At 39.7% G+C, this 24417-nt stretch overlaps 1 protein-coding gene across 7 annotated transcripts in view; it reads left to right on the forward strand.

Annotated features, from left to right (window-relative positions):
* The window catches only part of SOX5 (SRY-box transcription factor 5), a 282661-nt gene that overhangs the window by 217216 nt on the left and 41028 nt on the right, over positions 1-24417 (forward strand). For all 7 annotated transcript variants that reach the window (XM_057369514.1, XM_057369516.1, XM_057369515.1 and 4 more), the window contains exon 9: positions 9201-9347. In XM_057369514.1, the coding sequence (XP_057225497.1) occupies positions 9201-9347 (147 nt within the window). The remainder of the gene's footprint in view (positions 1-9200; positions 9348-24417) is intronic.

Raw genomic sequence — 24417 nt, forward strand, 5'->3', positions numbered from 1 at the left:
CACATTCTATTAGTGCTTCCTGCTAAGGAAAAAGGGGAAAAAACCTCTTCAGAACTATTCTAGGAATCAATTTGTTTTAGTTTAGCTCTCAGAGTAAGTGCATTTTCCTCTGCAGCTTGGATRGTCTCTCCATCACCAGCCTCTGCCTTTCAATACTCTTCTTCTACCTGTGCTTCCTCCTTTATGTGTTTTTCCCAGAGAGGCTTGGCACAAGTGAAGAAGCTCAGACACAGTCCTCAGCTCCCTTTTAAAGCACAAACGTCACATTCTTTCCTCTCTACCCATCGGGAAGAGAGCAGCCATGGCTCTCAGCCTGTGCAAATGAGATGGGTTGAAAGTTGATTGTGATGGAGTGAGAGTTTGTCTCTCTCTACCTCCCAGACCCTTTGATCATGTAATATAATTCAGTTCAAAGAGCAAATTAAGTTTTTGAGTGAGCTGAGTAGATGTCATTGAGCTCCTGTATGTGTCAGATAAGTGAGGAACAATGTTAATTTATCCCTCCGAGGGCAATGGGTRCAATCGTATGATACTTCAGGTTGAAAATACTCCCAATGTTAAGAGRGGAACAGACTGGAAAGAAAACGTTTCTCATTTGACTGTTTGATATCAGAGTTAACAAAGGAAGATACAACTATAGGGGGGCAAAAAAAATTCCAAGTTTTTACATCTGTTTCTTGTCCTGTCCCACAAACGGTAATTTGGCAGCGTGGCACTGTTGTTTCTGATCATCATCTCTTTGCTACCTTTAAAGAGAGACTTCAGTATTTTAGTACTCCTTATTACAGCTTGTCAAGAAAGACTTTCTAGAGCAGGCTGAGTGCTGTGSTCCACATGTTCTGCAGAGTACTTTTTTCACTCCTTTATGCCTGAAGAAGAAGCGGGACAAGTCATCGAGGAATCTTAGGATCACCAAGATAGAAGAACCTGATACCATATCAGCATTCAAGTCAGCAAATCCTTGTTCTCAAAATAAGAAATGCAGTTGACCTTAATCTTTCTACTACAAGCTCTGCACTTAACTTCAGGAGAAACAAGAGTATTCAGATTCAAAGTAATTAATTCAGTATCAGTCCTAAAGCAGGCACAGAGTTTCCCTGACTTAATTCCCTGCTGAATGCAACAACTTAAAATGCAAACAGAAAATCTATAAATAAAAACTGGAGAAAGAGTTGCTTAAGGAAATGTGTGTAAAATAGTGAAATGCCTTAATTATAGCTCAGCAATCTGAAATATATAGAGCTTTATTTACAGTGATTCTGCTGGCAGTGCTTGCTTGTTAACTCCTCTGGTCACTTAATGGATAACAGTGAATGATTATATACAGTACCAGTCAAGTAAAGCAGTGCAATAAAAAGTAAGTATTTTGTTGAACAGCCACTCGTAGAATTTTGGTCTCTCAAATGAGAAATTGTTCTTACTGAAGTCAGGTGCTCTGAGCTAGTTGCCAGAAATCTGGATATATGTATAAAAAAATAAAGCTCTTGGGAARTATACTTGTGGTAAACAAATAGGCAGTAGTGAGTTTTTTTTCCTATGGAGTAAAATGTCTGGGCTGCTTTACTGACTTCAAGCTTCTAATTTGCCAAAGCTGTGCTGGAACAGCAGTCTCCATGTGGAACCTTCATCCAACACTTCATCTTCATTACAGAATAGTCAGCTCTACTCTGCATTATGGAATAGTTGGTGATAAAGGGAATGCAGTTTACAAAATAAATGCCCCTTCTTAAGCTGCACATCCCTGTTGTTTGTCAGTCCTCTGCATTGCCTCTGCCCATTTTACTGTCTAATCCATACGGAACATGCTGTCAAAAGGATGTCCTTGCTTTAAAGAAATTCTTTTGCCATTTTTTCTAACATAAGAAGTTCCATTGGCATAAAAATAATTGGTAGTAGTTGCAGCAAGAATACATTATATTCTGGTACAGCACAACAAACTATAAGAATAAATTGTTGCCAGCTTTTTTTTTTTTTTTAGTATTTTAAAATATGTACAATATTAATTACTTTCCTCGAAGGGGACACTGTTTATCTGCAACATTTCATCCAACAAGCTTTTTCCAGAAGGCATTATCAAATTTCCTCTCCAATATGCATTCCATATAGTCACTCTATTTCAATTACTGTCATATGGTGTGAACATGGTATGTATGAATATGTAGGCCATTTGGGCAGTTTTCCAGTTAAAATCTCTTCACTTGTAAAGAGCAGGCAATCTTCAACACACAGTTTGCAATGATATTTTATCACAGAAACTAACAAATCTTATTAGCCTCTGATAGGAAGTGTCTATTGATAAGTTCCTACAGTTACATCCTGTAGAAGGATTGTCTTCTTGTTAAGGCATGGRACAAAGGAGCCATGAGGTCTAGGCTCTAATCAGGAGTTTCCTACAGTCTTCCTGTGTCACCAGGAGCAGTCAGTTATATYGTGGGTGCTGGTTCTCACCTTGCTAATATTTGAAGAGCATTTATCTAGAATTAAAGACTGCTTTTCAAGGAAAACTGCATTTCTTCACATCTGAGGGTGTTGTAGTTAGTGTCTTTCCCATACAAGCAGCTATAAATACAACTGGAGTTGTACTTCAGTTAAAATGTGTGTCCTATCCATCAAAATTACATCAGTTTCTAAGAAAACTCTGAGCTACCATAAATTGTACCTACATGTTTTACTTTATCCCCTGTTGCTGTTCTACAAGCAAAGCAAGCATTGTTTTGAATGTACTGCAGTGGAAGTCTTTATTACTTCAGAAGTAAACTTAAAGCTCATTCAGTTTTTCAGTGACCTGGACTCCAGCCTTGCTTCTGGATGCCAGGGATCCCCAGTTGGTCATACCTTGGAAGTTCCAAATGAGAAAAGAACTAGTGCATTCATCCTGGCACRGGTAAAGCAGGCCTGCTCACTACAGTAGGATTATTCTCAGGAATAAGGGCTGYGGGCCTGGAACCCTAGAGATCAGCTACCAGAATCATACTTTATGGAGGCTTGTGGTTACTGATTCTAAAAGTGATGTTTTTCTAATATGAGAGAGATGGTGGTTACAAGGCTGTGCCTGTAACTTGCTTGCAAGCAGTGTATAAATGAAGCCTTGTTCTGTTTGTGAATGCTTCAGTTTTTCTGATGAGAACTTGTTTCTCTTAATTTTTCCTTCTAAGTCTCAGGTTTTTTTAAGGTTAGAGAGACTATTAGATTGTCTAGTCTGGCAAAACAAGATGTGAAATATTATTGGGCACAATAAACTCTGTTTGAAGTTCATCTTCATAAAACACATCTGGTCTTGACTGAAACATCATGAGTCAAAATTTCTCTAGGCAGTAGCTCCAAGTGTCACCAATGCTCTTTGATTAAAAGCTGTGTATTAATTAAATCTTAACTASCTCAGTCTTAACTATCTAATATTTATTACTGTTCTTTGATATGTGGTTTACTTACCTGTCTTCTTCCCTTATGCCGAAGGCAGACATAGCCAGGATGGGARTTTTCAAAGGAAGTTGGCTGGGTTTTATGGCCATGGGAAGGAGCAGTGCAGCTTTCCAGCATTTAGTGTATCTTCTCTCTGTGTGGTCCACAATTTTGGGGTGAATTCATCCAGCTTGCTATTTTTTGCTTGGTGARTAAAAGAAACATTAATCTAGACAAGGCCCGCTGCCACAGAGAGTCCCTGCATACCTCAGCACTGGGAGCAGGGCAGTTTCTTGTAGGAACTGGCTGTGATAAAGCCAAATGGTAGGTAGAAAAGTAATAATTTTCCAACTCTGCTCAGAATTCTGTGGAACAAAACAAAATAAACTTTACAATGAACCAGAATAATTCAAGTGCATCTCAGGATCTTGAGCTCTTTTGTTATTATCTGAAATGATCCCACAGTGAAATCTAGCAAATTCACCTTGCAGCRGGTTCTTTGGGCAAGTTTTTAAAGGAGCTTGTTTTTGTGTTCAAATATAATCTTTGTTTTCTGAAAGTCTCCTGGTTGATGCAGACAAGGGGCACATTAAAGCCTTTTCTGAAGTTTGAATGTACAAATTAGTGCGTCCCTTTGAAATGTTTGACTCACASCATTTGAAGGAAATTAGAACAGTGAAAATATTAAAATCTGGCATKTCTACCTTTCAAATATGTAAATGAAATTTTTTTTTTTTGTAGATTATCTAGCAAGCATGGCTAACAATCACCAATGAGTGCAGTTTTAATTCTAATTTCTGTAGCTTTCTATCTGTATTGCCAGTACTTTTWAAAATCTGTCTTACAGTAGGGCATATGTCAAATACTTGTTTTAAGTGAATTCCTTTTTCTTTCTAATCTCTCATGTCTTTTCTCTTTTCATTAGAAAATCCACCTGAACAGATTCAAAATTAATTCTTTTTTCCTTAATCAAAGTTTTCAGGCCTTACATAAGCATAAATTTTGAGGAAAAGAAAAATGAAATTCATGTATTCTGAGTGAGTCTCATTTTATACCATTTTCCCTCCCAGATTATGCAAAAAAACAAAGAACAAGGCCATTCATGTGTATATTTTTAATGATGGGTCTCAGAATGACAAAGATATTATTAAGTGTTGGATCAGTTGACAATTCCGACACTCAGGCACAGTGGTTTGTAAATTCATCGCTGTGGTATCTTCACTGAAAAACTGCTTTATCAGAAACAAATTTATTGCAGAAACAAATTTATTGCAGTAACTGATTCAGTTCCCAGTACCACCTGTCTCTCTCTGTGTTTTTTTTAATAACAGCTTTTAATCTCCACTGTTCACTAATAAAAATATTTTAATAAGAGATAATACTGTAATCCAAATGCCTACAGGTGCTTGAATCAACTATTTCTGCCTGTGTAATTGCTATCACTTTGTTCAACCCTTTTTAAAATTGCTATTAAATCTCATTCTCATTTTCTGTATTAATAGAACAAGAATTCATTTTTAGTGTACCCTCCAAGCAGTAATGAGCATTGTTAACATGTAACAACAATGCCCAAGGGAAAGTTTTCGAAGCTGGCCTAACCTTAAGGCTTTGCTGTTGATGTACTACAGAGTCATCGAGCCAAGAGCTCTTAGAAGTAGTCCAGTTGGAGAGTTCAGCTGAATATTTCTGCTTAATATATTGCGAGAATTATAAATGGTTTAGGTGGTGACCTAGAGAGAAGGGGAATTTTTTGTTTAATACCTTAAGAGCAGAGAGGCAATGTTAAAAATTAATGATACCTCCTGCTCATTTTAAAGTGTATCACATCATGCTTTTGTTCTGATGGTTTTGCTTCCATACAGATTTTCATAAGAGGTTAATGAGAAAACATTAACAAGGCATGCAATATTGCACATGGGCAGGGGAGCTGAAGCATAGTCATTTMGTTATAAACAAACAATAGATGTTACTTTTTAATTGCTTTTTCAGAAGCCCAGTTCTGCCTTCCTGAAGAGCTATTATCTATCTTTTTTAATTCAGAATATTATCCTTATTTTTTATGTACAGCAAAAATAAACCTGCCTATAGCAGTGGTGCTTCACTGATTGCAACTGAATGCCTTGGTCGCAATAAACCYGTCAAGACCCTATAGATTAAAAGTCCTGTACGAGGTGCAGCAAAACGACCTCTTGGAGTGCTAGAATTTGACATTGAGTCTTTAGCTGATTGTGGTGGAAATTGGAAATGGCTTAGCCAGTCTCTGTTTGGGGTAAAATTTAAGAGGCTTGGACCCAGTATATTACAGGAATTATGCAGAATAACATCAATTTTTCTTGGGCTTTTTGAGGTCTCGAGTTCATTACTGTGTAGGATATAAGGGTGTATTTTAGATGATGGTCGAATATTTCAAGAGAGACCTATTCATAGGATGTTCCAAAATCTRAAACCAGTAAGGAAGCAGGGGTAGGAAGAAATGTTCGTTTGTTGGAACAAGTTKGTCTATGACAAGAATGCACAAATTATTGTCATTTAGCCATCTTGTTTCACAGCACTTGGTCACACCACTGCCCTTTCCTGGGGTATAAGCTAAAKATCATCATGTCCTGAAACATCTAAATATGAATAGGCAAGTTCAGTAATGCAAAAGCTGAAGAATAATAATGAAAGTCTACCGAATGTGCTGCATGTTGTGTATTTCTGTCCATTTTTTGAAATGGGAGGGAGGTAAGGAGCAGTCTTACTGGTTAAATAGGTTTCAGAGCACTGCAGTTAATAAACTCATGTTTTTCATTTTAGAGCTAGGCTTGATACTGCTTTTTCTGCAGAATAGTTGGCTTGTGTTGCAGATGGACTTTTAAGAGAGGACTCTAACAAGGGACCTCTTATATAATTTTATTTAATGTTTGGTTTTAATTCTCAAAAYAAATAGAGGTGAGATGTTGAATCTGATAACAGGAGGATGGAAGGTTTTACAAAGGATGAATGAAAGCTTTATAGATTTTTTTTCAYCCTTCCTTCCAGGTTACTCCACACCATACTGTGTGCTTCATTCTCTTCAGGTACGTCCGTCCCTGAAGTGAGAATAAGGCCATACCTTTGAAATTGCATATATTCCATTTTTCACCTGAAAAGAGGGTTTGCTCCTGGACTGTTGCATAGGAAAATTCATTCCCAGTGCGTGTTTAGTCTTGGCATGCATTGTCAGAAAGGAGGTTGATGACAGTAGTGTGTGGAGGAACCAGCTTCCAGCCATTGCTCAGAGATCAGTGGAAGGTGTAAGACGTGCAGATTCTTGGACATCAGGTTGTACATGTATTTCATGTAGTTTAATTCTTGTGATTCCATCTTTGAATGAAGACTCATTTRGAAAAAGTCTTCCCCTCACAGGAATTTCTGCAAAGCTCAGTCCTCAGCAGGCCCTGCATGGCCTGTCAGGGATCTCCGGGTGGCTCAGGACTGCCAAGTGTCAAAACTGTGTTACTTTCACCCTTACACATGGACTGGACATATTCTCTGATATCTAATCTATAGATCAGCATCCAGCTTGAACCCTTCCTGCCTAATGGCCATTTGACTTCCTTTTGTCTTTTTCCCATAGTTGCCTAAATTTGTTTTGTCATTTTTTTTTATCAGGGAGCAAAAGAAAAGGAAAAGCTTTCCCCAGATCTGCTCCGTCACCTCCAGAGTCTCATTATGTTTGAGGTGTTCCCTGGTCATGTTATCCTATTTCTTAAACAACCATTGCCTCTCTTGATATAATAATTCATACATAATGCTGGCTTGGTTTTCCTTGACCTGCTTGCTGTAGTTCTTCCCTAGTTCACAGAGACCTTGTTCCATTCTCCCTGCTGARTTTGTGCTTCTTTAGAAGGAATGAATGGATATGAGCTTCATCTGATAAATACATGCATTTGAATATGTGATTTATTTGGGGCTGGATTGTTTTTGATAACTTTTATCTGTAGTTGATTTGCATCTACTTGGCTMAGACTCRCTGGGGGTAACACATAGAATAAATGAATAAATAAATTTGTGGAAAAGGCAAGAAGAGGGCAGATGAGTGGATGGATGATAGGGAAAGAGAGGGAGACTAAACAGAGTGGGATAGAGAAATGGTGATTAAGAARTACAGAAAAATAAGGATCAAGCGGTGATCCACGTAGAAAAAAGAAATAAAAAGGATTCAAACCTGAAAAGAACAGTCTGAAAATATTGAATAGAGTGCAAAAGAAATAAGTAAGAACTTGGTGTCTGAYTACATTTGAAAGAGCAGTGCGTTACTTTTAATTGTGTGAAAGGACTAGGAGGGAAGAGTTTGTAGAGGGGACTGTGGGACAATGCCCAGGGTTGTCCACAATTCAGAGCAGGAAGCCTTGCCTGTTCAATCAAGTTAAGGGTTTGTGTACTGTGAACTCATAYTAGCAGTGTCTCTGCACCTTTTGCACAGCTCCATGTGGAATAATCATGTAATGAATCCTCATTTTCCTCTTTCAGACTTGCTGGTTTGGGTTGGCATTTCTTCAGCCCTTCAGTCTGACCTTTGTTCTTCTATCAGCATATAAAATTAACTGAGAAACAACAGCAAAACAACTAAGCACTGCCAACAAGACTTCTTAAACTTAGTCTTATTGAAGCCACCCTGTTTTTTCACATCCAGTTCYGTATTTTTGCATGTTATCCCTTGTCATATTGTGTCTCAGAAGCTCTGTTAGCACCTGCAGGCAGAGATTGTCTTTATTCAGCATTACACATGTACAGCACAGCACCAGTCACGCATAGTGCAAGTCCTGGAAAAGGATGCTGGGGCTGAGGGGGRAAAGCCTTTGTTAGTGCATTCCTGCTCTCTTCGGCTCCTGACTCAGGAATTCCTCCCTGTTCACAAAGCATCAACAATTGTTGCTTCTCCTGTCCACTGTGTTTATTTTCTCCATGTTTTATTTGGAGGTCAGGGGAGCTTCCAGGCACTTCCAGTTTGCCTTCTTTCTAACTRCTTTTGACCTCTGTCCTTTAAACCCTTACTGTTTTGCTTAAGTTTAAACAGATGAATGTGATTATAAGTATTCACATGTTAATAATAAAATATGTATTTAAAGTGTCTTAGTGGTTCAGTTTTGAAGAGAAAAACATTTCCACTCTGTGTCTGCATTGCATCTATCGGAGGAAGGGTTCTTAGAATTGATTGGGGCTTATAATAGTTAATAGACAGTACTTTACCATTGATATGTGTATATTTATATTGACTCTAGTGGGTCCCCACAACCCTACTGAGAGCRGACTCTCACAGTAATTACTAGGTAAAATTTTGTTGTTCCCTGTCCCAAACACCTTACAGCCTGGGAAAACATGGATAACACAGCAAATGAAATAAAGAAATGTGAAATGGTAGCACAGAGACTATCACAGCAAACAGCATATGAGTTTCACATGGGTTGATGCATATTGCTGGTGGAAATGCTTTTATGTCTRTGTCATCTCAGGAAGGGAAAGATTGTCCAATAGCTCAAGCAAACCATGAGGATTAGCTTTTGTTCCCTGTTCTGAATCCCTAGACACACAGGAAAGCTGGGACACTTCTCGTGGTGACGTCTCTCATTCATCCCCAGAGGAATGAGTCACAAAAGTGAAGATGACAATTCATGTCTTGAAACATACGTGTGCTAAATAAAAAATACCCATTGGAAGGAAGATATATCATCTGCAGTAGAAGTTTTGGGAAGATTATTTATTTATTGATGATATCTCTCCTGTCTTCCCCCCACCCCAATTTTTTCTTTTTTTTTTTTGTTCTGTTTTTCCAGCAGTTGTATGCTGCCCAACTTGCTGCGATGCAAGTGTCTCCGGGAGGCAAGATTCCTGGCATTCCCCAGGGGAACCTTGGTGCTGCCGTGTCCCCTACCAGCATCCACACAGACAAGAGCACAAACAGCCCTCCACCCAAGAGCAAGGTACTGTACCAGGCCTGTGCCTCTCAGTTGCAGGCAGCTTTGTTCCCAGGATAGCTTCCTGAAATGGGAGGATCTTGCTGCAAAACAACTGGGAAGAATTTAGCTAAGGAATGAAGGGAGAAAGCAGTCCTATTTAGGTGACAGCAAGAGCTTGATAAAAATGTGTCCTTCCTTTTTGTTAGTGTCCTCTAGCATGCTGTCCATGTCCTTTATCACATTAGGAGACATTCCTTGAATTGACAGTAGTGTCTTGTTTTTACCCTAACAGTAAAGCAGCACAGATTAAAAATAACCAGACAAATAAATAATACCATTGTCAGCTCAGTGAGACACATGTTCAAAGAATAAAAGACATGACTTGAAATCAGTAGCTGCTGTGTTGATGAATCAAGCTCTGGGTCTAGGTTGTCTTTTTTCTCTCTTTAGTGTAGACTTTCTGACTTCCTGTAGTTTTTCCTTTGCTTGGCCTCTTCTCTTAGAGCAAGAAATCGCAAAGCTGTGCAGAGCTTAATGGTGGATTGTTGGCTTTTGGGTTTTGGGGTTTTTTAGAAGTGTTTGGTTGGCAAGTTTGTGCATTAAACAAGGGGAGTTTTGTATGTGGCTGGCGGCTTGTGAGATCTCCTGCACTTAAAATCTCAATGTTGTTTTTGGTTCTCCTGTGCAGCAGGAAAATTTCTGGTGAGATCTAAGGGGCACAGTGTGTATTTTGTGGCAATTGCAGGATTACAAAGCCTGCCATATCTGCTGGTGGCATCAAGCATAACCATTTTTAACTGACAACTGTCAAGATCAGCTCTGTTCTTTCCTGTGTTTTATTGCTTTTTCATATTTTTAGGTGTTCCAGTGCCTTTGGCTTGCAGTTGCATAGGARACAAACAAAACTTACTTTGCAAAGGGGGGGTGGGGGTGGGAAATAAACTAAAAAAGYGGGCCAAAAGGAAAGGAAGGGGGCTCCAAAAGGCTGTGAAATTGTGCTGTGCGAGCCCTGTGCTGCATGCTGTTTTCAATCTGCTGTGTGCCAGTTGGAGGCTCCAAGAGAGCGCGAGAGAAAGAGAAGGGATAATGCTGAGAAATGATAGAGTGGCTGTGACCTCCAAGCTCAGCCTGGAAATCCAAGACATTGATTTCACTTAGCATTCCTGCTGAGAAATCCGGCAGAGTTCAGTTGTAATAAAAGAACAAGATTCTGTTCTAATGGTAATGGCGTATGACAGACATATCACTTTGTCTGTCCTCAGCACCAGAGAGAGGGGAATTGGAGAAAGGTCACCTGACCTGCCTGAGCTGTTGTGCRAGTGCTGTTCTGAGCTTTGAACCCCAGCCTGGAAGCACAATTATTTATAATACTAAATGATAAAGAAACCTTTATCGGGCCTACAGTAATTAGAATAAAGCTTAYACAATGGTGCAGTGGCCTGGCTCGGAAAACACACTGGCGAATCCATCACAATGGCAGAAACTGAAGCTTCTGTGTTGGAACTAAAACCTTCATTTGTGTCTGTGTGGATCTTCCTTTGCTTTTCCAAAGCTTGTTTGTGTTCAACAGCTCCAAAAGTTTATTGCGTTTGCTGTTTTTTTTTATTTTTAATTTTTTTTGTCTAACTGTTGTCAGGGAATATCTGTCTGAGTTACACAGCCCTTTTCAATTTTTTTTTTAAATCCCTGGCAGCAATTTGGTTCCTGAAGTTAGTTTTGTGGTGATCTTTCTTGCTGTTACTGTAGATCAGACCTCCACAGATGAATAGTTAATGCCTCAGACGAGCTTTCAGTAGATGCTGTTTACTGAATCTCTATTTTCAGAACAGTTTACATTGGCACAGCTTTGGTAATACGCTCAAGTGTTTGGAGACAAGGAGACAGCCTTACCTGAGAGTGTGTCAAGCTACTGGCAAACATCTAGGTCACTTCTGAAAAGCTGTGGCTTTTTCTTCTCCTGTGTAGTGTTAAAGTTAGTGTGCTGCTCTTTGCAAGGATTCTTCAAAGTCGGCCTCAGCAGCAGATGGAACAACTGTTGGCTCTAGAAATGCTGAGAAGCATCAGGGGGAGTTTGCCAAGGATCATCCTTTAAATCTAGTAAGACTTGAAAACATCCCTGAAACTCCTCTAAGACCTTGGCAACTCCTGTTTTGGCAAACATTTTATCAGTGGCCCTCACCAGTGTTTGAGCACCGTGCTGGACAGACTACCCTGGCAGCTCCTGTCGTCTCGYTCGCCTTTCAGCAGATGTGACCTGGAAGAGTCAAATTCACTTCCGAGGGTTCTGTGCTGTAACTTTTAGGAAGCCATGAAGTGGAGATGCCATTATGCTGTGCTGCACACATTCTGTCAAGTTTTGGTTAGGAAACAGAGCTGGTGTCGTACATTCTTCCAAGAAGAAATCCGTGCCAGAAAAACTGATTTAAGAAACAGAGCTAGTGGAGCCTGTCCAAAAGAGAAATGCGTGTGTCTTGCGGAAATGGATTTTAACACAGCTTCTTCTTGAGCAGTTTTAAAAACAGCCGGTATGCTAATCATACCATTCAAATTTACCAAGGCCTCCTCCACAACCCGTTTGAAAGGCAACTATCTTTGAAGTTTGCCAAATTGTGCTGGATTTCCAAAGTCTGTCTTAAGCACATTTCGCCTTTGATCATGTAAATGCTTGCATGCTGCTCTGTTGGATGTTCAAGGTGGTTGCAGGCTCTGAGTAAGCAGGAGAGAACAGGCAGAGGTGCAGATAAGGACTAAGCAGAATAACCTTCCAGCCCACCTCGTGATTCACTTCAAGCCTCTTGCTTGTACAGGGCCATGCACGAGATTTAAAAAAAAAAAAAAAAAATAGTGTTGTAGGAAATATGTTTATCTGAACAGTGACCTTTACTATGCTACCAGGACTCTCACCTGATAGCTCCAGTCTTCACTGGCTCCAGATGAGGTGCTTTGTACCCTTGAATAAGGACAGCAACTTCACCCTCACTTGTGAACAGTCGGGGCCCTGTTCATTCCTGCCTTTGTTTTTTGCTTTTTACGTGGCATGGATAAATATAGCATCTAGAGCCTGCATGCTGCAACATTCTAGCCCTTTCCATGTAACCTTTCAAGTGCAGTAATTCTAAAGTGAATTTTCAATGTAGCTTGTAAATGTAGCTAAATGATTCCCTGTATTTAATGGAGCACAGTGCATTGTCTGTAGCATCTGCTGTAAAACAGGAGCAATTCTCTGTGAAATGTGACAGGAGAGAACTCTTGGGCACTTTTCTTTTAACCTTCTTGTGACCTCAGCCCTAACCCTACTCTCAGTTGTGTCTCCATCAATGACAAGAGCACACAGATTGTCCAAATCAATTTTTTTTTGTTCTTTTCAAATACTTCTGGCAGTGATGTTACTATTTGCTCAGCAGTAGCACCTGGGAGTTGTGACAAGGAAAGGAAATGTGTTTCAGACAAGCCAGAAACAGCACTAAGCAGCTGGACATMTACAACCAGACTCTCCTCAGCTGCAATATTCAGACAAATATCCATCTGAATCTTTAACTGAAGGTGGTGCTTTCTTTTCACATTGCCTGATCACCAAAGTGAACATTTGTTATGGAACTTTCTTTATGTCATGTGTAGGCAACAATTAAATGGCCTTTGAAAGTTTTAGTGCTTGCACAGATCGGCCTTAAGATGGCCAGAGCCTCTCCAGATGAGCTTCTTCCATTTTTGAGGMGTGTCTGCTGATGGTGCTGCGGTTGCTGCCATGCACACCAGCTGTGTCTGCATCCTGGTTATAGTGCGTGAAGGATAGAATGGGAACAAGGTGTGCTTGCTCCATTCTCATCCAGGGAAGGTCTGGGAACTACACTGTTGACTTTTTTAACAAGTCTGTGTGAGACCAAGGAAAAAATAAAAAATAAGAGCCTTTAGAAATGGGCATTTTAATTCAAACACACCATAGGCTATGTTATTAGAAAAAATAAACTAAGGGGAGCTGATTGTGGATTTTCCTGTCCCAGTCAAAACTGATGATGTGACTATCTAGTTTCAGTAGGAAAGCTTTCTTAAGTCAGGATAAAAATATAATGGGGGGGAAAAAGGAAAACATCTGAAGGAAAGAATAAATAAAAAGGCCCTAAACCAGTTAAAAGGCCCATAAAACTCATCTGTGTGAAATTTCTGATTCTGCTTCAGGCAGATTGTTGACCTGAACCTCATTTTAGATGACTACCCTAAGCAGCCCTGTTAAGTCAGATGTACTTGTCTACCTTTCTCTCATCTCCCTCTTCCATATGATGGTGCAGAATGTGGAATTTTATCCTGGGGAGATCTTGAAGAAAACATTAGTCTCCATCATGTGCACAGCTGCATCAGCTCACTTGCCACATCACTCTATGACTGTGGCAGAAGCCCGGCTGMAAAGTGGACATACAGATTCTTTGTACCCTCAGAGCTGCCAGTTTTGAACATGTTAAAGAAAAGTATTTCATTTCAATTAAAATGTTCYGATAGCTGTGTCCAGGTGACCAAAGGCTGTGATTAGGTTGAATGGGGCCAAATACCCCTCAAGAGTAAAGAAGAGGAATGTATCCGAAACCAACCTATAGCAAATGTTWGGCCCTATACACTAATGGCAGTCCTTGTCCTCTTTATTGGTTGGAGAGCTCAGCAGCTGCTGAATGCCTGYCCAAGCAACAAGAAAACAAGGCATCCTTATTTTCATTGGAGTACTGAGGTATTTTAGAGTGCAGGACAGCACTTCTCATTAAAGTGATGTAAGACACATCATCCCTGATAAAACACCAAGGCTATATTTACACAAGTTTTATCTCCAGCATTCACAAGCTTTTCTATTTTTGAGTTTCCAGACTGGACATGATTTTATACGCCACTGATTTTTAAAAAAAAAAAAAAAATCCTTGCTAAATTAATCTATTAAGCTTTTCAGCACCGGAATAACAATTAGCACTAGAATATTACACATCACTATATCCAAAACATTTTTCAGTGATTGCATTTCCCAATCCCCTTGCCAGTGCATCAAACAGGTCAGAAATAGCTATAAGGTAATCAAGGAAAAGTTTATAGTGCAGATGCAGGGATGTGATGAAACTGAGACCTCATCTGTGCTATGCTCTTTCTTCAGTATCCCTGTCCATTCTGGTAGTTAATAATCCCTTTACCTGAAAGCTTTTCTCATTTGCTGCCCGTGCTTTTGATCCTAAATAGTAAAATGTGGAGTTGGTGACAGAATCTTTGAAGTTGTTTTCCTCTTCTTTGCTCTTCTTCCTATATGTGACATGCAGGCATATAAACTGACTTTTTAAGCCATTTGCTGGAGCACAGCGAAATGATGGATATTAAAGGAACTTCTTAAGGTGCTTTTCTAAAATAGAGAATGGGTTCCAAACAATAAAAGCAGTGTTAAYAGCACTGTTTAAACAGCAGCAGCGGTAGTAGGGCATGCACAGCATTCTGCCTGCTTAACACCCCTCCCTGCTTTCCTAAAAATAAATTAGATACATGGAGGGGCTCCTAGGATGCTTTTTCAGATTAACTGTCCACAGCTCTTGTTTCCTGATATCATGTCTCTCTGGCAGGAGCATGTCTCACRAGCAGGGTTTCCAGGCAGTCAACCCTTGTCAGCCTCAGCTGGCACGTTTTATAATGAGAACTCAGAAGAAAATGTAAGAAAAAGGGGGGGAAAAGCCTCCAGAATCTCTGATCACAAAACAGAAGTGAGATACACAAATCAAGCAAGACTGATGCATTTCTGAAAGAGAAGTCCTCAGAAATCAGACAGGGAACAACAGAGGTGTAAAGCAAAGTGGTGAAAAACAAGCACTGTATCCTWACTAGTTCACTGCTGTTCTTTGCTGATAATGCCTTCTACACCTGATATAAATAAATAAATTTGGTGGGGTGRTCAGCAGATAGTGGTTTTCATTATTTTTGCTTAAATGGTCCACATCATTGGCTTTATACTGAACAGCAAGGTATTCCAGCAGGCACTGTGGCTTTCAGGAGCCAGGTGCAGTTCCAGAATGCCCCAGTGTTTGGGAGTGTTGGAATCTGGCATTTGGCTCTGTGTCTTACCCTTTTACTCAGAAATACCTGAGCATTAACTTCTCAAAAGGTTTTTGACAGAACTGCCCATCTTCTCTCAGTTGGAAAAAAAAGAGCTTGAATGAGAAAGATCAAGAAGAGACTGGTTAAGCCTCAGATAACAAAACAGTGTCACAAAGTCAAGGTTTTTTTAATGCCACTGARAGAGCTGTCGAGCTGATGTTGCCAGTTGGCCACAAAGTCCTAAAAATAGCAGTAAAAGGGCTTTAGGAGAGCATGTAATCTGGAGCTGCATAACGAAAACAGAGAAAAAATTTGATTTTTCTAGTTGCACTGGTTTTTGCTCATACTCCTTTCAACTGAGGAGGCTTGGTCTGTGTAGAGAGTTAGAAAATTCTTAGAAGGTCTTTATGCTGAAGAAGGGAAAGCAACCAGRAGAAATACATGAAATTCAGCTTGGGATATAATTTTTTACTGGGGGCTGCTGAGTGTAGCAGCAGTGAAARGATGAGGGACCAATATTAGCTCTAAGTTAAATATAGATAACAAGCCAGGAAGTTATGCCCAATATCAGATTAATTTATAGTTTCCTTCTGAATATGAAATTCTTATTAAACTAAAGGTCATCCTTTATTCCAGAGATTTATTTTTTAGACTATGAGCTSTTAAAAGTCTCTAAATCAAGGGATGTGTTTATTCCAGGAGCACAGGCTTGTGCAAGTGTTAGTGGTGGARCAATCTCATGGATTAGGCGAGAGCTTGAAATGGAGCAGAGAGCTCTCACTCTCCCAGATACTTCTAGAAAGGAGCCTGGTRCTTCATGTCAGGATATAAATCTTCCCTTTTGCAGTTTTAGATTAAGTGTTTGAGTTCTTCATTGTCTGTTAAAAGTAAAGAAGTGCAGGGGTGTGTTGGCAGGCCTGTTTAGTGGACAGCAATGCTGCTACCTTTTTCCAAACAAAGAACTCCTTTTCAACGCAGAAAGGGAATTTCTGAGGTAATTGAATCAAATTCTAGTGTGATCAGTCTGGCAGCTTCCAGAAACTGCTTGTTTTGTCTGCAGAAGGGTGGTTTGTATCCACGTTACATGCTAGATTTGAAATTAGCTCCTCTTGACACGTTCTGACAGAATGCAATTCAAACTAAGCAGCAAAGAAATACATAAGTATTCCTGTATCCACAGCTGAATGATAATCATGTAACAAGGGAGCTCCAAAAATATTTTAATCTGAAACATTTTAATCTCTAATCCCTGGTAGCTGTGGATAGCTGAAGAGAAGCAAAATTTAGCAGCAGARTGGAAAAAATCTGTTTTATTTTCAAATTCAACAAGACAGTTTCTTTTAGATTAGTATTAACTTTAGATTTCTATGAAGTGCTTGGCAACTATTTATTTCACTCAAGTTTCTCAGAACTACACAGTTGTTGTACAGTTGTATCTGCAATTTGAATTGTTCATGTAAAATGAGCTGTTGCAAAAGAGGGATTTGGGGACATTATTTGGAAAGCATCACTTTAGAGTACACATATTTTTCAAAGCAGTGTGGCTACATCTTGTGATTTTACAAAAAGGAAAAAATTTATAGSTTCCTTAAGGTTCCAGGTCCTGGACCCTTGTGACTGTGTGAGAATCATATTTAAACAAAGAGCTTCAGGTTGTCATGCCTGAAACTTAGAGATTGGTATAAATGTATCTCAAAGGCTTAAAAAGCAGCTAAGAAAATTAATCTATGAGTTACTATTTTATTCAAGTGGGATTAATTTTCAGTCTCAAATCATAGAAGATTTCATGTTGACAATTCTGCTAAGGCATAAATACTTCACAGCAGAATTAAACTTTTTACTGTAGAATCTCCTAGTAAAAGTGCTTCAGTAGAATCCAGAGAAAACATTCAAGAGTTTCCAAAGAACATCTGAAGCAGATAAGCTGACGCAACAAACCACTTTGGATTTTGATGTAATTTGACAGGATTTAACATAAGAAACYAGTTTAAAATTTCACTCTTGATCACGCATCTTTATCCATTAATGCTGGCAGACTGTGAATTCAAATGTGTACTTTCTGTGCTAATGAATKAGTTTAGTTTCTGTGTGTTTCATTTCAAGTCACTACATTTTCCCCTGCTGCTTTTAAAGAAAAAGATAGGTTATTTCTAGGACTGGTRAAAAAACTATTAGGAAAAAAGTGTTTGAGAAAAGATTTCTGAGTATCTTGACACATGGGGTGCATGGAGGGGAAGACCATGCCTCTAATGGGAACAGTGCAGAGCAATTTTTTTKATTTTGAATCATGATGTTACGGAAAGATTGTAACTTTTGGGTTATTTCATAAGTTATTAGTGTTCCTTCAACTTTCTTGAGTGGCTCTGCCAGCACCTGCTCGTGCATTCGAAGCGAGGGGTCTGTGTACGTGGAGATGAAGCACAGGAGTTTGTCCCAGGCTCTCACTGATGTGACGGGCAGTGACATCTCACGTCATGGATCAGCCACATCGCGTTACGCGACTTCCCGCTAACACAGCACAGCAGGAGCTGCACCATGACAAACACAACCCAACGTGACATATCCATGGGAAAACTGGCACAAAAAGCTTTCTCAAGTTGAGTTTCAGGGGTGCATTTATTCGTCTCCAGAATGCTCCAGTGAAAGCTATGAAGCAGTGTACCGGAAAAGGGAGTAATGCAGTGACAGGATTAGTAAAGCAGCTTTAGTTCAGTGTACAATCAGGAAGAAAACATATGTATGTAGCGMTTCTGGAGAGTGTTTTTGTTGTGTGGGTTCTTGTGAATTTCTTTCTTTCCCAAGGTAGCTCTCTTAGGGAGAGCAGTCATTCCAGGTCACTGATTATTTTTATCTTTAGCTGTGCTAAGAGCTGTATAGGCTTCAGGTTACAGCTGTAAGTTAATATATTTTGAATTTAGCTTGTTGGTTGCCTCTGTAAATCTTGAGCTCTGCTAATCTAAACTCTTGGCTTTTTTTCTGCTGTGCTTGCAGATCAGAATGACCCCTTTTTGTGCTTATTTCCAGTATTCCTTATCTTCTCTGAAATGATCTTCTTTCCTTTTCTGTCTATTGTCATCCTAGTTTTGAATGTCCAGAGAAAATAGAATCTGCAGTTAAAACTCTGAGATGAATTAATTTCTATTTACTTATTATTTGTCATAAATGGTTGGATATCCTGTACTTTCAATGTTTTCTGTAAAGGCATAGACCAAATTTGGGGTCAGGAAAATCCAACACATGCATACACAGACCTTGTGCGCACTCACACACAGACTAATGCTGATGTTAAAAACAATCTCACATTTGGACAATTCTCAGCAGTTTTAACAGCATGAGATCTAAAATTTCCAATGGATGCAGCATGTCCTGCTACAGCTTTTCCTGTGCTGTTGTTCCTCAGCCCCAAATGATTGTGCTCAGTGCTGGGTGGAAAGATTTCCATGATGGTATCATTGGGAGTCACTTTGGAAATGGCTCTGGGATCAAGCAGAGCAAAATAATGCTGTATAAACATGTGTTATTACTGGTGAAGAGATAAAATTATCTTWTGCTAACCAAGTGTCCCAATGTCTTGTCTTGATGGTAATTAACTGGTGACATACATGTTGAGTCAGTGCTCTAGGATTTGTGCCCAGAATAAGTCACAGAAACATGGCAGCTTTAATATGGAAGAAAAGGATGAAGGGGCTTTTTTTTTTTTTTTTGGCCTTACTTTTTGCCTTTTTTTTTTCTTCTGGATAAGAAATAAAATTGCCCAGAGCTGGCCCTGTTCAGAAAAAGCAAATCAATCCCTTCAAATTCTTTTTTAAGATGTCAACTTCCCTCTCATACACTTCTATGAAGACAAAGAATGTCTTAACATCTCTRTTGAAGTCATCATTAAAATAAAAGGAGATCTGTAGACATCAGCTCTATAAATCATCAAGAAATCGCTTGTGGGTAACCTTTGACACAGCTGAACCTACTTGAAATGAGCTAGGGCTGGATTCATTGCCTTCAGTGAAGCCAGTAGGTGGACTAAAGGTCTCCTCTCTCTCTCTGTCTCTCTTTCCATCTCTTACAGTGTTAGCTTCTGGGARGTGAAAGTGTTCTGGCTGAGTGATGGAAATGCATTTGGATGTGTTCTTAAATAGACGTTTGTTTTATGTCTGAAAAGAATAGGTTGGTCTTAACAGTGTGGTACYGGGGGATTTGAAAGGTATTTTGCAAGGCAGTTGTCTTCTTTCAGCTTTACAAAAACTATTTTAACCAATTGTTTAGGCTTGAGGAGCAGCGTGGAGTAGCTATTGTGTGTGGATGCATGCATGTTCTCCAGAATTAACAGGGAAATGGTAGATAAAAATCTGCCTAATTTTACATAATAGAAATTTGGCATTCTTGTGATCTGACTTCAAATTCCTGCTGAGTTTCTGCAGTGTAACAAAAATACTAGTTTGCAGTTGTTAATTTTAATTTCTGAGATGCAAGGTTTTAAAAGGAGCTGAAAGTATTCAGCATCTCATGGGGACAAACTATGAGTCTTACTAATGAAGCCAGCAATTAGTGGTTCATTGTGCCTGCCAGCAATTTGGCCCCAAAACCGGTCCTGATGGTGATTTCATTTCTGCTAGTGTGAATCAGGGATAAGATCTGAAGTCTGTGCTCTGAGGCGGGGGTTGAATGCTTCTGCACTCTTCTACTTGTATTCTGCTTTCAGCAGCAAATAGTAATAAAAATAGTAGGTAGGGTCAATAGTACATACCAAACTTAAAAGGTTGCAAATGTTGTGTTCCCATGCAGTTTCATAAACATGTCTGATGTATGCCCCATTTGCATAGAATAAATCCTTTTCATAGGTGTAAGTTTGCATTTCCTCCAATTTTGTAAGAGAATTGAGACAAAGAGGTGACCCTTTGCTTTCTGTAGCCACGTGCTCTTGTGCAAGACACTAGAATTTATGTAGGGTGATACTTTATGATAACTTCCCAAAGATGTTAGTGAGCATGTACAGAGGCTTAGATAAGGAGTGACTCAAACTCAAAGGGAAARTGTGTTGGAAAGTCAGGAACTGAACCCGAGTCTCTTTGGCATGACCTAAGGAACCAGCAACTGAAAAAAGACATGACTGCAGCAATTCCCAACCATTCCCAACAGGTGTTCTCTCAAGCAGTTGACCCCACATAAGTGATCATGGATGGGGTATAAATATTGAACAAATTCTTCTGTGAGTGCAGTGTTGGTTTTGGATGTTCCCTACAGTACCTTAAACTCCCTCCAGTTTCTGTAACTGCTGATGAGATTTCATCTTGCTGCTAAAAGGAGGTGAAATGTAAAGATATCCAGTGAGACAGAGTTGTAAAATCATTTTGATTTTAGTGATCTAGGGTGTTGGTAATAGCATGCAAGCATTAAAGACAGATGAGCATTGTGTTGATAGTTTCCCTTTGAAAAGCTGTTAGTTGGAAAAGCAAATTGTCAAGCAGGTCATATCTACAGTTGCAAAACATATTTTGACGTTTTTGTTACAGTTGTATGTATCTATAAATATATGCAGTGTATCTTATCTTTGCACTATATATTTGTAAGGCTGTACATGCTGCTTCTGTAAGTGAAAAATCTACCTGGAGTACGTAGACATATCCAAAGTCAGAGAAAGCACAGGTGTTTCTTGAAAAGGAATTTCTTTGCCCCCTGCCAGTTGTCCAAGCTGTTTGAAATCTCTTTTCTTTCAAGGTCTTTGGACTTGTTTCTTCTAAAGTTTTCAACAGCTGGGTTTTAGGGAAGATTTTTTTGGTTTTGTTTTGTCTTTTTTTTCCCCCTGAATCTTAACAACTCTGCAGCATCTTTGCCTCTCCTGYCTGACCAGAGTAGGAGGAGGGGTCTGTTGCTAATTTGTTTTGATATGGTTCRCTTTGGTCTGTATTCTTTTTGAAATTAATTCCTTTTGCAGGTGTGGGGTTAGAGGTGGTGGTGTGCTCCCAGCGAAGGTGTCATCCACCACAGAGAGGAGGTGGGAGGCTTTGATCAGTGTGGCTTCTGTTTTCTTGTTGTTCATTTAAAATGTACCAGTTTGTAATGCTGTTTGGCTTTGCAGGTCCTTGTTTTATTTCCTTCCAAGTCTTTCCCCGTCCCTTCAGGTTTTGTTRTTTCTATTGCTGTTCATTCTGCATAGCATTTACTGGGGATTATTTGTTGGAAGGTGATGCCTTGAGGTTTAGTTTAGGCAGCAACAAAATCCAGTCCAATGTCTACTTCCACTTTCTGAACAGCCTTGTTATAGGTGGGAGAGGGTATTATTAAGGACCTCTTAAGGTTCTTAATAAGTTTAGCCTTCTGGGTTTTATTGGGACAGAATTAAGCAGAAAGGATTTTAAAAATATAATTAAACAGAGCACAGACCACTCCAGTTTCTACCTAGCACAAGTTCAGGAATACATAACCACAGATCAAAGTGTTTGACCTTTTTTTGCAATTTCTTTTGAAGCAGCTGGACATTTTAGTAGGTTCAGTACAGTATCAAAGAAACCCCCAAACACTGCTCTGAGGAAGAATGGCCCTGCTCTTTCTTGTGACTCAGCTGTTTACTCACTGTGTCAGATTAGGAAAATCATTGAGCCACTTTGTGCCTTATTCTTCTCAGTTGGAAAATAAGGCAAAAGCTCTCAGAGTAATTATGAACTCAATTAATAATTCTGATGATACACTGGAGAAGTGATTTTTTTCCCCTCTTGCACTTTACTAGTTGCTGTGTATTTCAGTGGGGGCAGTTTAGGAGAAGCATTCTTTGTAGGAAGAATCCTTTCACTTCCCCCATGATTTTGTGATTCTTTCTAGTGATTTTTACTGCATGTAAAGTGATTCTTATGGTTAAAATTGTGAAAGATCGATTGCCATCTTCCCCTGCAGTTTTGCAGTGTCTGCTAACCTGTGCCTAAGTCAGTCCTCCTGCTCAGCCTCTAACTGAAGGACTTCATTAACAGCTTTACACCAAATAAACAGGTGCWGCAGTGATGTGAGAAATTCAGCTGAACAATAATTATTTGATGCAAAAAGCTAACAACACTATTCAAGTTTGCCATGAAGTACAGACCAGCAGAATCCCAGGTGGATAGTCTTTCTGCACTGGCTCATGTTTTATCTTCACTCATCATGGGCCTTTCTCATTTTGGGACAAACCTGCAAGAGTTGCTCAGAAGCAGCTTCACTGAGGCTTTTTTATAGATGAGGCTACTGAGTTAAATTTTCACTCACTTAGAGATACGGAATGGGAAAGACATTTTTCTTYATGAGGTGCAAGCAAATGCTACAAGTTCTTTGTGCCTGCAGTTTTGTTTTATGCTGTACTGAAAATCCTCTTACTGGGTCCTCAGCAGTGCCGTGAGCATCTCTTACTTCTGCTGGTTCCAGTCAAACAGAAGAGCAAATGCACAAGTAGATGAATAATGGTGACAGGAGTGAATGATTTACTTCTGTGTGGATGAAAATGAATGCTTGAAGTTTGGATCTGGGTTGGGATAAGCATCCATAAGCCRTCAGGTTTCTCTAGGGGTTGGTGTAACTGAAAACTCAAGATGAAGCAAAAWTAGCCTAGAAATCTCATCCTGGCTGCTTTCCTCAAACACATTGTGCTATTTGTCTGTGGAGATTACCAGCAGAGTTCACAAGGATGGTTGGGCATTTTGACAGTCCAAAGCCAGCCAGAAGCTGCCAGTGTGGTATGGAGGATGCATCTCTGAAGRTTTGTGAAACTAAACTAATGAATTTTGAGTAAACACATACCAGTCTGTTCATTTTGCTAAGCTGCATGTTCTGGTGTGTTCTGTTGGCCAAGCAGCCTGCCTTGGGCTCCACAAGACCCCAAAAGACAAGGTCCCAGTGCAGCTTTTGTCTTTCCTGAAGWCCTTTAAAGGGTTGCTTCTGTGTGCAGAGGTCTGATGAGATGCTACACAAAATGAAGACCTTTACCCCAGGTCATCATTTGATGTAGACTTTGAAGAGCGATTTTGTAGCTCTCCCCCAGACACTGCTTTTAGGCTGCCCTGCAGCTGCAGTCCCGCTCTGCAGTCCCACTGCAGTCCCACGTATGAGATAGCAGGAGGACTAAAATGATCCCAGCCTTCTTTTGTATTTTCTCCTCTATTATTTCAGCACCTGTATTCAGTGCCTTATGGAACAAGTACTATAGAATAAGTGCTGTACATTGCATACAAAGGGTGTGGGGTGGAGGGGAAGGAATCTTCYGGGGCCTGCCATGTTCATAAGCAGGTCATTTTGCATGCTCCTCTTTTCTTCTTCCTATATCATTTTGGGATTCCTGCATACAACTTTGGGAAACAGCACTGCTGAATGCAGAGTGAAAACCACACAGCAGCTCTGTGGTTTTTACTGTTGACACRTGCAGACCAGACAAAATCAAAGCTTGGGGTTTCCAGGGTAGCAAATTAGTCTTTGTGACTGCTGACTTCTTTCCTGGCAACTAGGCTACCTGTAAAGAAAAATGAGAGGATGTTAGGGCTCTCTCTGAGAGGAAAAYGTACCCAGAAAATATCCTCACTGAGCATCCCTTGTGTTTCAAAAGAGGACTGGGGGAAAAGTCCTCTCTGTCTTAGGGCTACAAAACAGATTAATTTGCTGTGTTCCTGCACCACTCTTCTCCATGAGCAAGAATGGAGATGGTGCAATAATCCTCCCAGTGTATAAAGCCTTTGGGAGTCATTTATTAATTGAGTAGTTKCCTATTAGAAGCAGACCAGAGAGCAAAAAGAATATTTGTCACAAGGGTAAGACAACTCAGTTTCCCCCTTTGATTTGAGTCCCATGAATTGAGAATATTTGGGCAGTATCAGTAAAGCACTGACTTTGGTTGGGTAGCATGCCCTGAGTCCAAAAAGTCCTTCTGAGCCTTCTGAGAGAAACTCATTCAGGAAAAGATACTCAGCAAAGCAATACCATTTAAAAAAAGCTGTTCTGGGTATAGAAATGTCATGGGTTGATGTTGTGCCAATCCTGTATTCCTATATTGCATTGGTTTGTATGCCCAAAAGGTGTCTGTGCCTTTAAATCT

This window comes from Malurus melanocephalus, unplaced genomic scaffold, assembly GCF_030028575.1.
Source record: "Malurus melanocephalus ecotype Western Australia unplaced genomic scaffold, MMel_1.1 scaffold_112, whole genome shotgun sequence".
Classification (NCBI taxonomy): Eukaryota; Metazoa; Chordata; class Aves; order Passeriformes; family Maluridae; genus Malurus; species Malurus melanocephalus.